General features: G+C 42.0%; 1 protein-coding gene across 1 annotated transcript; it reads left to right on the forward strand.

The window, feature by feature from the left end:
* The first annotated feature begins 235 nt into the window (after window positions 1–235).
* LOC147433613 (uncharacterized) lies at window positions 236–5,581 on the forward strand. The gene is made up of 6 exons (XM_086489756.1): window positions 236–824; window positions 1,113–1,423; window positions 1,506–1,714; window positions 3,271–3,472; window positions 4,498–4,947; window positions 5,055–5,581. The coding sequence occupies exons 1-6, from the start codon at window positions 236–238 to the stop codon at window positions 5,415–5,417; spliced, it is 2,124 nt and encodes a 707-aa protein (XP_086345882.1). The 3' UTR covers window positions 5,418–5,581.
* The last annotated feature ends 7,827 nt before the right edge of the window (window positions 5,582–13,408 follow it).

Raw genomic sequence — 13,408 nt, forward strand, 5'->3', positions numbered from 1 at the left:
TCCCTACTTTATATAAGGTTCAAGTCTGTGGGTGTGTCAGAGCACTCAATGTGCGTTTGACACTAGTGGTGGTGTGTGTGTGTGTGTGTGTGTGTGTGTGTGTGTGAGAGAGAGAGAGAGAGAGAGAGAGAGAGAGAGAGAGAGAGAAGATTTAAACGTGTATCCGAAGAGAATCAAAGATCTATCCACACACACACACAGAGAGAGAGAGAGAGAGAGAGAGAGAGAGAGATAGATGGCTATGGAGGACATATCACTAGAATATAACAAGAGGCTTAAGAGCAAGTGGCTACTCAAGGAAATGTGCGGCTTCCCAACAATGCCTGCTCCAAGAAAAAAGAGGATACTGCAAGCTCCTTTCGTCCCACCAGCAAAACCGGAGTCTCCGCTCGAACAGAACCAGAATTTGGATGGAAGTATCTTGCAAGATGATGCGCCTCACATTCCTGGCAAGAATAGTGGAGAAGAAGAGGGCACAATCAAGCAAGTAGTAAAAGATCACACTCCGAAAACAGCTGTCAACACTTCAACCTTGATTGACAATTCCCACAGAGACCACAATATAGATGAACAAAAAGTGAATGAGCAAAATGATATGCAGAAGGAGCCGTTGTTTGCTCTCCTTAACAATTCTGTCTCCCCTCTTGTGAACTTAGATGATACCCAGAAGCTTACCTGGCTACGATCGCAGTTAATCGGTGAAGAGCAAGAGTTCCCTACCCCCTTTGGAAAGCGTATTCTCATTTATGCAGATCACACCGCGTCTGGAAAATCGCTGTTCTTCATTGAGAATTTTATAACCAGACATCTCTTGCCGTTTTATGGTAAGCAAATATTGTGCAAGGGGGGGGGGGGGGGGGGGGGGGGGGGGGGGCTTCTTTTTGCATGAGCCTTGTGCAGACCACATCAGAAATCCATACTCAATTTTACCTTGCCCCTTTGCTGTCTGCATGTATTTGAACCAACTCAGCCATTGAACCCACATAACTGAGGGAGAGTTCGCCCATTTCCGCGTAAGGCGAGTGAAAATGGGAGGAGGATAAGCCTCTGTGCATGAAGACCATAAATTGGTTGATGTCTTTAATACATATTTGCATCTGGTTGTGGTGCAGGAAACACCCATACAGATGATAGCTATGTGGGGAGGAGGACAAGCAGGATCATGCGACAAGCTGAGGAGTACATCAAGGAGAGGATGGGGGGGAGCGAGGAGGATGCATTGCTGATGTGCGGGTGGGGATGCACCGCAGCGATCAAGCGGCTTCAAGAGGTGATGGGCATAGCAGTGCCGTCGATTCTGCGAGGGCATGTGCTCGACAGGATGCAGGAATCCATGACGCAGGACAAAGAGAGGTGGCTCGTCTTCGTGGGGCCGTATGAGCACCATTCAAATCTGCTGTCATGGAGGCAGAGCTTAGCAGAGGTAAGCATAGATGAGGGGTTTCTGAAGAGGCCACCATGGATTTGTGCAGAAGATTAGGGTTTGATGGATGTGATGAGTGCAGGTGAGGGAGATCCCAGCGACTGAGGAAGGGCTGATCGACGTGGAGCAACTGGAGGCGGAGCTGCAGGCGGCAGAGGCGGCCGGCCGGCGCAGGAAGCTGGGTTCCTTCTCGGCCTGCAGCAACGTGACAGGCCTTCTCACCAACACCCGCGCTATCGCCCGCCTTCTCCACAAATATGGCGCCTTCGCCTGCTTCGACTTTGCCGCGGGGTAAGCAATTCAAAATTGAAAGGGTGCGCACATGAGCCTCAAAGTCCACCGCTGCGGCTAAAAACAGTGACGTGGCAGGAATCTTAACACCGCTGCGTCAAATGCGTTTAAGTAGGGCTTGCTACACAGTTAGCCGCTGCGGCTTGGGAAATTTAGTCGCTAAGCAACATAAGGAGAGAGCGATTTCCATGGAGTCGACGCACATCATGTGCGTGAAGGGGCTTCTGCGGCAGCCTCTTGAATTCTTGGCTGAACCATTGTCTGTGTTTTGTAAATCTCATGTGCGTAGCCTTTGAGAGGTGCTAACTGCTAGACCGTTTATCTATCTATCTATCTATGCTATATATAAAGAGGGGAGTGATTCCCCCCACGTCTCTCTCTTCCCCCCCCCCCGCCAGAGTGCAATGGACGAGGGAGAGAGAGAGAGAGAGAGAGAGAGAGAGAGAGAGAGAGAGGGATGCCTATGCCGAAGACAATGCCAATGTATGTTTCTTGATTTTTGCTTTTCACTCCCCCCACATGACTCTCTCTCTTGCGTCCCACAGGGTTTAGAATGGACGTACCTAGCTAGGTATGCGGCGCCTCCCTCACAGAAGCTGGGGCCGGAGGTCCCTTGCCCCCAATCGTACCTAGCTAGGTATGCGGTGCCTCTCGAGCAGAAGCTCATGATGTTATGCATTGTATGAAAAACATTGAGAAAGACTCCGTTTTCCTACATCAGAAAATTTCTAAATCTTCTTGTGAGAGAGAGGGAGGGATGCCGCTGCCGAAGACAATGCCTACGGACTAGTACATCATAATGTATGTTTCGTGATTTTTGCTTTTTACTAAGTCTATGCCACTCCTTATTGGTCTACCCTAAGGCCTTAGTAAATCTTAAACTGTTCGGAGTAAATGTGGACCATCATATAACGTTTGTAATGGCCCATGGCAATGTTAAAAATCTCACACTCTTTTCTTATTGGCACTAACTAGGCATCATCTTGTGTAAGCCATTCTGAATGGGTAGTTGCCACTTGTCCATTTGTAGTTGGCCATTCTGCTACAACTACAGCAGCAACAAAATTTGACAATTGTAGTTAGAATTTGGTCTTCTAACACACAAGATAGCTTAAATGCTCACCATTCCCACCATTCAAAAAAAGAAGGCATAATTAACATCCTCCCAAATTTATGAGGGATTTTCTAGTTTTATCATTGAGTACCCAATTTTGTGAGGCCACCCTCAAACAACTTGCAATGGCAGAATGAGAGTTGGGAGATGAGAAAAATGTTTCCACCTCTTTCATTAGAAATGAGGCTTGAGTAGAGACATTTCAGCTTGCATCTTGAAATTTCATCTAAGTGGAGGCTAAGGAGGAGGAGGAGGAGAGGAAGAAGGCCAACAACACTTCATGACAACTTGAAGAGTTTGACCATGCATTATTGACATACATACACATTTTCAGTCATGTAAGCCTATGTGTGGGGTGTGTATATAAAGAATCTTTGTGTATATTAAACATTTTCATTTAAAAGAAGGACAATCTATATCTGATATTTTGAATTTTCTTTAGGGCTCCACATTTGCACATAGATATGCGATCCGGACAAGAAGACGGTTATGATGCTATAGTGATGAGTCCACACAAGTTCCTTGGTGGACCTGGCACACCTGGCCTTTTGCTTATGAGTAAAAACCTATACATTCTTCAAAAGCAACCCCCTTCAACATGCGGCGGTGGGACCGTTGCATACGTCAATGGCTTCAATGAGAAGGTGAGGCGATGCAAGCTTTCTTCCTTCTTGGTTTTCACATGTATCTTTTAAGATGTTTGTGCTCAATTTTAGCCTTAAATTTGAGTAGAAAATCCTATGAATTGGCTTCATATACTTGTCGTATGTTATTTTAGAACTACGGTACGAGTCTCTTACAATGAGGAGAGCTTTATAAAGCATACATTAGGTGGCACTAATGAGTACCATACAAGGCAAGAAGGTAATTTTGACCTAAAGAATAGGACCTAAATCTGTGGATTAGCTTCAAGTCTTCATGGACATAAGTTGAGATCTTTACAGCTAGTTGTCTTTGTGCTTTCTTCTTGACTACTCGATTCCTTTGTATGAGACCAAAGTCTTTATCCACAATTTGTGATGCGAAAATAATTTGATCAATTTTTTCATGATTATAGACTTTGGAAAGACTATTTTTTTAGACAATCCTTGCAAAGCACATGTAGTGTGTAGGTTATCAACTTACTCAATAGCTCTCAATTTATATGCATACCAAAGTAGCCAAAGTGAAGGTTTTTCTTCTTTAGAACTATCATGGGCCCACTACAATTTCTAGAAGATATTATAGTACATTGCTGGTTATGTCCAATCATATGTTCTTACAAGCGATGGAAAGGTTGAGGTTCTGGTCGTTGACAGATCTTATGGTACTTGTATTAGGGGATCTCCAAAATTGTCCTTCTCCCAATAGTTTAGAAGATGTTACTATGTCTATGGCAAGTTAATATGTTTGGATCTTCGAGACCTCACAACTGTAGAGCTCTATGAAGGTGATTAAAGGGTATGCTTGTACTTACACAGAATGATCATATGAGTGTAAAACCCTCATATTTGAGCAGAGTAAAAACTTAAATGTATAAAGCTGGTGGCATGCATGCCAAGTGGCTGACTTGTAACTTATTATGACACTTGTTTAAAGAAACTTTTCAGTTATATATTTTTGATGCCCAAAGACACACAATTTTCTATGAGTAGTGGCCCTTCAAACTTTTTATGTGACATTGATGCAGGACACTTTGTATTATGAGGGTGTGGAGGAGAGAGAGGAAGGTGGAACTCCGCCCATTGTAGGCAAGGTAAGGTGTGCACTTGCATTTTGGCTGAAGGAGGCAATGGGTGTTCCATTGATAAGGCTTCGCGAAGCTCTATACCTAAATAAGGCCTTGAAAAGGTTGTCAGTCCACCCTAATGTCCAAGTTTTGGGTGGCCAAGCCCATAATAGAGTTCCTATACTCTCTTTTCTTATCAACACACAAGCTGGAAAGATGCAAGCTGTTGCAGAGGAAAATACAAGTACTTTCTCTAGGAAGCCACTCCATGGCCGATTTGTGGTGAAGCTATTGAATGATTTATTTGGCATTCAAGCTCGAGGAGGGTGTGCATGTGCTGGCCCTTATGGTCATTTCCTCCTTGGTGTCAACGATGAGCTCTCCCTTGCAATTAGACATGCCATTCAAATGGTATTCTTCATTACTTCTTATACATTTTTCATTCATTAATCGTCTTAAACCTACAATAAAGACTTTGATGAAGTAATGACGAGTTATATGTCCATAACATCTTACAGGGATATGAAGGGTTGAAACCAGGATGGGCACGGTTGGGTCTATGCTATAGCATGACAGAGGAGGAAGTGGACTTTATTTTGTCAGCAATTGAATTTATAGCTGATCATGGACATCGTTTCCTTTCTGTGTATGATTTTGATTGGCGAAGTGGAAATTGGACATATAAGGGTCACATAGAGAGGCAACAATCAATTCAAGCATTGATAGAACTACCTGAAAATGACATGTCAAGGAGCCGACGATTGGGGCTTCGAAAATATCTTCGACGTGCAAAATCTCTCTCACATCTTCTACCAAAATGTCCAACACCAAAGCCCATTCCACATGATGTTGATCCCAAGTTACTTCTCTTCAGCCTCTAAACTTGGCGTGGTGAACTGATATGAAGATGCCCACTATACATCACACATTCTTGTGATCCAAATTATGGTGATGGACAACTTGAAGTTGAGCCCACAGTATGAGAACCCAACCATTCCATCACCTTCTCAACCCACTAAAGATTTGTTTTATAGCATCCTAGTTTCATAAAGTTGGTATACTGATCGGTATACCAAATTCACCCCTAAGAATTCTTTTATATCATCCTAGTTTCATAAAGTTGGTATATCGATCGATATACCCCCCCCCCCCCCCCCCCCCCCCCCCCCCCCCCCCCCCACCCACCCATTATATAGTGCAGGTGCGCTAAAGGGGTGCTAAAAAAATCCTTGTACACTGACATACTTTTATGAATAAATGACAATTTCTCGTAGCAAACTTATGGTTTGTCTCTAGCTATACTTAAAAACCAACATTTTTCTCCTCTTAATTTATTATACAAATTTCAATGAACTCACATGATATGTGCATAGAGGAACGTGAGGATTTAAACACAAAAGAAAAATTGAGCCTCAAGATTTTTATTATTATTATTGAGACAAGTTTGTGTGAATATTATCAAAGGCGTGCCCATAACATGATGTTGGTATATATTGAAAACAATAGATATCCTAGCTACAATATGAAGCTTGAAATAAGTAAATAACTTCTTCCATAAACTAAATACAATACTTCAATTTTGTAATTCCCACATACATCCATTCAATAAAAATACAAGCTATTAATCTTATTAAAATTTTCAAAGAACAAGGAGGATGTGATCATATGTCAAGTATTTGGAAAGATCACAAACTCCATGAGAAAAGGAAAACTAAATCTAAAGTCCAAAGATCATTTACATCCATATGTTAGTGAGCTTACAAGATTATCTCACTGTGTTAAATAAATCAGACATATACAATTTTTCTTCTTATATATAGGTTGAAATCAAGTTAAGTCAAAGTATCCCCATGCAACAAGGATTGAACAGTGAACATTGAACAATCATTCTTAGCCGGCCTAAAATTTTCTTTCTACTTGCGTTCTTGATGCACTTCTTGAGATGTTTCTACCATCTTCCAGACTTGAAATTGAGTAGTGAAAACTATAGTTTCACTTCATAAACAATAGATATCCCAAAACCTCTCGCAATAGTCATCCAACGTGTCTTTCTTAGTCATTCTCAGATGATGCCAAGCCGTGATGACATCTTCTTTATATTCTTATATCCAGGCAGAAGTGAAAATTCTCCCACTTCTTCGGTGCTTCTCTACATAACAATAGAGTTGACAACCATATATGTGCATTTCCTTTCAAGTCAGATGCCCCTTGCATCTTGGAGTGTTCGGACTGACCTCTCGAGAAGGCTATGTCAAACTATTGTATGAACTCAAGAGCTCCATGGGTGTCCTTGTAGCCTGAAAACATGTCAAACCTGACTGGTTGACCCTCATCCTTGAACTCCTTGGTCTTCTTGTCCATTTTTTTACTATCAAAAGAGGACCAGCTCTCCTCCTCTGAATTGCTAGATGGCCTCCCTTGCCTTCTAGACTATTTCAAAAATTTACTTTTCTTACCTTTCTGGCCCTCCTCAGAACTAAAGGATGATGAATTGTCGGAACTCTCTGAAGATGAAGAAAAACCCGTGTCATCCTCAAAATGAACAGGCTTCTTGGATCTACTTACCAACTCAAAAGTCGACTTCTAGCCCAAACAACTAGGGAAATCTGTTGATTTCCTCTTCTTCCAAGGGTGCTTTAGGCCTTTCCTTAGTTGGTTCATCTTTTTTTCAAAGCTCTTTCTAACTCATTCTGTGAGTACAGTTTTTGCTTTTCTTCACTACACTTTCTTACCACCTTGAGAGGAGAATTGACAACTTCACATATTTTGGATCTTGGGAGTACTCCATCAATCTTTTCACATGTGTGTCAACTTGCAGTTGATGTTTGTACTCATCTTCGTCAAGATTTCTTGCCAAAATGTCCATTGGTTTCTTTAATTTTTGTGTTGTGATTTGTCTTCTCTTCATCTCCCTTGTGACCCATAGTCATAGGGGTGTTGTCTCTACTAAATTCTTCGTGAGAAATTGTCCTAAAATCTAATAACTAACCAACCCAAATGATTTTCTCATATTAGACTGATCACTTAATGTGGGAGAATAAACGGGAACAAGGGTCAAGATATAGACATGTGCTTATAGATCTATCTCAACACGGGGCCAATGGTAAAGGGGCCCAAATGAGAGATGGTCTATCAAAGAGCAAGGCTAATCAATGGAGCATAAGACCTTAGGGTTAGCTTCATTGAAGACCTCCAATAATGTGTGTAAAATTCCTTTGACCTTAGGTAAGCTAGGGCTGATCTTGAGGTGGGAACCCGACCCAAGCTCGAGGTGCTTGTCCAACTTACAGTGCTTGTCCTTCTTGAGGTACATGTCATGCTTGATTAAGGTGCTTGAGGTGCTTGTCCTACTCGATGATTAAGGTGCTTGAGGTGCTTGTCTTGCTGGATGACTAAGGTGTTTGAGGTGCTTTGTTGTGCTTGCTTGAGATGCTTGTGGGAACACCCCTAAGCTAGAAGTGCTTTGTCGTGCTTGATGAGTAAGGTGCTTGAGCACCTAAAGTCAAAATGATCCCTGCATAAGAGGGGGTAAGCCCATATTGTAGGGGCTAGTGAGAGAATACACACACACACACACTCAAGGTAACCCCAAGCCTTAAGAGGTAGCAAGGACACTTGTCAAGTTCCTCCTCATGTTGCCCTCATGGTGTGCCTGAAGCCTATTGGTTGGCCACCCAAGGGGTCCAATGATAATTTAGGAGATTTAATTAATTGTCTTTGCATTTATCAAGTCCTCTCTCTCAAAGGGGAAAGGGGGACACTTGTCCCAAGGCTACCCTTGTTACTTGTAATGCCTCCTACTTGTGATTGGCTAGGCCTGGAGGGGTCCAATGAGCTTCAAGCATGAGCTACAAGGGGGGGTCAACAAAGGAAACTAGGGGGTCACTTAGGGGGTATACTCACCCACACACACTCTCATTGTGTGCTATGCAAAGTGCAAGAGCTCCATCTCCTTCTCCAAGCTCCTTGAGAAGTTGAGAGCCTACACCAACACTCTTGGATATGGAGTGCAAATCCAACCAAGATCCATGCTTCAATGCTTAAGCTTGACATCTTCTCCATCTTCATTACTATTCTATTATGTATGCTAGCAAGAACAGTTATGATAAGTGAGGAACTAATTCTTTCTCCTATGAAATGTTTCTTCTTCCTCTTCTCTACCCTCATTCCCTGCTAGTTCTCTCCACCTTCAAAGGTGTTTGAGGTCTTGGGACTGAGGCTTGGGATAGTTAAAGCTTTCTTCAAAGTTTATGTTATGCTTGTGATGCATGAAGCTTTCCATCATTGCATCAGCTAGGTTATAAGGAACACAGAGATTGTATTGTAACAAGTCTCTCTTCATGGGAGAAATCATAATACATATGCCTATTGGAGGGGGGACCGGCTCCACATAAATCCGGTCCTCAATTGTTTTCATGCTCTCTAAATTCTCTCTCTTGCAAAAGTATAGTTCATGCCAAGTTAACTAATTGCTATGGTTATGTTGGTATCTTCAATTATGTTCACCCGCTACGCTCACAAAGTGATTTCTTAAAAGTATTCTCATTAATTTCCGCTCCTCTCAAGTTAATAGGCCAATTCCATTACATTGGTATCAGAGATTTTGGTTTCTCTTTTCTTGCTTAAGAAGAGAGGTCCTTAAGTAGCCTATAAATGGTTGATGTTGTTAATTATATTAGGGTAAGTGGAATTGGGATCTATTATCGGTTTTGTTGAGCCCACTATGTGGGATATGGTGCATACCTCGGGAGCTTTGGACTTAATAATGGAGTCTTTTTAGATTTGCCTACGACTTTACCATTATTGAGCCATAAGAAGATCAAAATGATCTAGCCTTCAGCAACTCTGCTATGTTAGACTTACTCCACTACTCTCTATAATTAACCACTTCGAGCCGTGGGTGTAGATACTTAAGAGCCGATTTTCAAAGGCTAAGAGGAGTGGCAACTAAGGTTTTGAATTGCCAAAGCATACACTAAGTACATACATAAAATTTTGTTAACATGGCTGACAATAACCAAGAGAGTAGAATGAACATTGATAGCTTTGATTTTGCACATGAAGGTGCTAATGATGATGCTCCCATGTTTGTGAATTATCTCGTAACTAGGTTGCAGCAAGCTATGGGCAACCCTGCCTTGCAAGCCGAAGTTACTCAACAACTTCGCGCTTATGGGATTTCCCTTCCTCTCCAAGAGGAGAGAGAGCTTAGGAGGCCTCTTGAAGAGACCCTCAAAAGAAGACTCTCTCTCATACGAGAGGAGGAATCCAAAGAGCAAGAAAGCAATGAAAGTTTAAGTTCCTTTGAAGATGTGGCTCCACGAAGACGGTGGTCTAGACGATCGTCCAGTCCTCCCAAGAGGAAAAGATCAACACACAGTCCTTCTCCTCGTCATTCCAAAAAGGAAGAGAGGAAACAAATGAAGAAAAAGGTGAGGAATAGGTCATTCTCTTCTCCTTCTTCTTCACCTTCCTTCTCTTCGTATGAAAGCTATGGCTATTCTCCTAGAGAATACAGGAGGGGAGGACATCACAAATCATACCCTGCATATTGAAGGTCACAAAAGCTAAAGAAGTTCAAGGAGGGAGGAAAGAGTATCTCTTTTCTTACCTATGATGGCACCTTTGGTGCTACCGACAAAGGGTTGGCCTTCATCCAACAATTTGATGCGGACTTTGGAGACGAGGGCTTCATGGAGTCCTCCAAGCTACGCCATGTAGCTCTGCACTTTCAAAAATCAGCTCGTCAATGGTGGGCTAGCCTTCGTGGCAACAGCGAAACTCCAAAGACATGGAAAACTCTACGAGTTTCCATCATGAAGCAATTCCTTGCAAGCGATGCAAAGGACAAAGTGCTTACAGGGTGCAGCTTGAAGCTTCTCTCTCATGAGTCTATCCACAAGTATGTAGAAAAGTTTTGGGATTTACATCTCAAGGCTACTATCTTTCAAAAGATAGACTTTGCTAAACAAAGGAAGCAATTCTGTGCGAGATTACCTGAAGAGATGGCCGAATACATCAACTCTCAATAGCCTGGCGAAGTAATCCATCACACCATGGTTGCTTCATGCATCAATTTCCATGAAGGGGCTAGACGGAATGTCAAGCCCATGGAAAATAGATAAAAATGATGCAAAGGGAAAAACCAATGCTCAAAATTCTTCCCAAGGCACTTCCAACAACAACAACAACAATCGGTCCAAGGAGAAGGGAGTTTACAAAGGCAAAAACAAACTCTCTTCTGAAGAGCTTGAAGCTTTTCGCAAGGACCATAAGTGTTTCAAGTGTGGGGAGCAAGGACATGGCTATCGTTCTTGCTCCAAAAAGAATGCTCGCAGTGAGACTCCTAGGGCTTCCACCATCGAAGCTCCAAAAGAGGATGCTCATTGCAAAGGATCATCACTTTCCTATGCTTGGGGAAGGTAAGAGAGCATGATGCCTTCATCTTGTTTGACCCTGGCTCTACTCACAACTTCATATCAACGGAGTTGGCCACCAAGTTGGGCATTCAATCTTTTGAGATGGGAGATATGGTAATGGCTGACACAGCTTTCAAGGGACAACAAGCCTTCGTTACTACCTTGATTGGGAAGTTAAGGATTCATGTTCAAAGCTATGTCGACAAAGAAGACTTTTTCATCTCTCCTCTTTAACATGAGGATGCTATCCTAGGGGCGCCATGGTTTGATCACATGGCTGCCAATATGAAGTTTCCTGAAAGGAGAATCTACTTCACCTACAGGGGAAAGAATATGTATATAGATGCCAGTGAGCGTGGTTGCACCATTCCAATTGTAAATTCTCTTGCTTTTGATAAATCATGAAGAGCTCAGTTTCTATGTACATGATTTTTGTCAAAGAGTCTCTAAAAGATCCTAATGTTTCATCAAATGTAAATGGTAGGAATCAAGAAGAGTTAGACTTGTCTAATATTCTAAAAGGATTCCAAGATGTGTTCATCGATGATATCCTTATGGACTTACCTCCAAAACGTGGGGATGATCACCATCGCATTGAGCTACTTCCATGAAGCTCACTGCCTAACAAACCTCCTTATCGAGTCTCACAAGCTCAACAAGAGGAGATCATGAGGCAAGTACAGGAATTGGTAGACAAAGGGATGGTGAGGCCTAGTTCCTCTCCCTTTTGTTCTCCAGTCCTTTTAGTGCAAAATAAAGATGGTACATAGTGTATGTGTGTGGACTATCGAGCACTAAACCATATCACTATCAAAAACAGATTTCCCATGCCTCGGGTAGAAGATCTGTTTGATAAGTTACAAGGCTCTACCTACTTCAGTAGGATTGACCTTAAGAGTGGCTATCATCAAATAAGGATAGTGGATGAAGATATCCTAAAGGCCACGTTTCGCACAACGTCTGGTCTTTATGAATATCTAGTCATGCCTTTTGGCTTGACTAATGCACTAGCTACATTCAATCGTCTAATGGAGAAAATATTTAGACCTACCGCAAATTCACTAAAGTGTTCTTTGATGATATCATCATCTACTCCAAGTCTTTGGAGGAACATAAGCAACATCTCCAAGTGATTTTTCAAGCATTGAGGGAGAATAAGCTTTTTCTCAACCAAAAGAAAAATGAATTTTTCCTTCAAGAGATTCAATACCTAGGTCATATTATCTCTCAAGATGGTATCCGTATGGATCCATCGAAGTTAGAGGTGATAAAAGCATGCCCTAATCCAAGGAATCTACAAGGAGCTAAGAATCTTTATTGGTATGTGCGCATATTATAGACGATTCATAGCAAAATTCTCTCAAGTAGCAGGACCACTACATGACTTAACTAAGAAGAACATTAAGTATGTATGGGCTGCTAAGGAGCAAAATGCTTTTGACAAGCTCAAGGAGAAGCTTAACTCTCAACCAGTCCTCATGCTTCCCGATCTCTTAAAACCATTTTGAGGTCCAATGTGATGCTTGTGGTGATTGCCTTGGAGCAGTTTTGCTTCAAGAAGGGCATGCCATAGCATATGAGAGCCGAAGGCTCAATACTGATGAACGAGTCTTGGGCATTTATGAGAAAGAGCTTTTAGTTGTTCTACATGTCCTAGACACATGGAAGCACTACTTATTGGGGACTCCATTCATTCTACGAACCGATCACCAAAGTCTCACCTGCACCATTTTGATGATGCATGGGGTCTCTCTCTCTCTCTCTCTCTCTCTCTCTCTCTCTCTCTCTCTCTCTCTCTCTCTCTTCCTCTTCCTCCACGTCCCATTCCCCCGTTTTTTCTCCTCAACGTATGTGAGCATCTTGCTAGATTCTTGTTAATAAACCCACTTTAGAAAATTGAGTAGACCTACTCACCCTAGCTCATAAGAGATCAAATTTGTATCTCCTATGCTCCTAATTTATGCCTAAACTAAAATTTTTTATTTATTTTCCAATCGGCCAACTAGTTTGAAGCCTTGGCTATATATGCCATTTTGTAGAATGTGAAAGGGATTTTTGACCTAATCTATGAGCAAGAGCTCTCTTCTCCTTCACAACAAGCTAAAGTATCCATAGCTTACAAGATTGGTTTGTAACCTATGTGGATGCATTGAAGAGCTTCTTTCCTTCTCTACTATTTTCTATTCTCTCTTAAGTGTATGCGCTCTTTCTTCTCACATTGCAAGTGTGCTTGTGACACTGTGCATGCTTGTGTATGTGTGTGTGTGTGTGTGTGTGTGTGTATAGAGAAGTGATCTCTTGAATGCTTGTATTTGTGCTCTTTAGAGTGTGTGCACATGCTTATTGTGCATTCTGTGCTTGATTGATGAGCTTGGATAGAATAACGCCACCGAACTTGCTTTATAGAGATTTGGTATCTCAAAGGTCTTTAAAGTATTGTAGTAGAAGGTGTA

The sequence above is a fragment of the Adiantum capillus-veneris genome, chromosome 19 (assembly GCF_014529385.1).
Source record: "Adiantum capillus-veneris isolate H3 chromosome 19, ASM1452938v2, whole genome shotgun sequence".
Classification (NCBI taxonomy): domain Eukaryota; kingdom Viridiplantae; phylum Streptophyta; class Polypodiopsida; order Polypodiales; family Pteridaceae; genus Adiantum; species Adiantum capillus-veneris.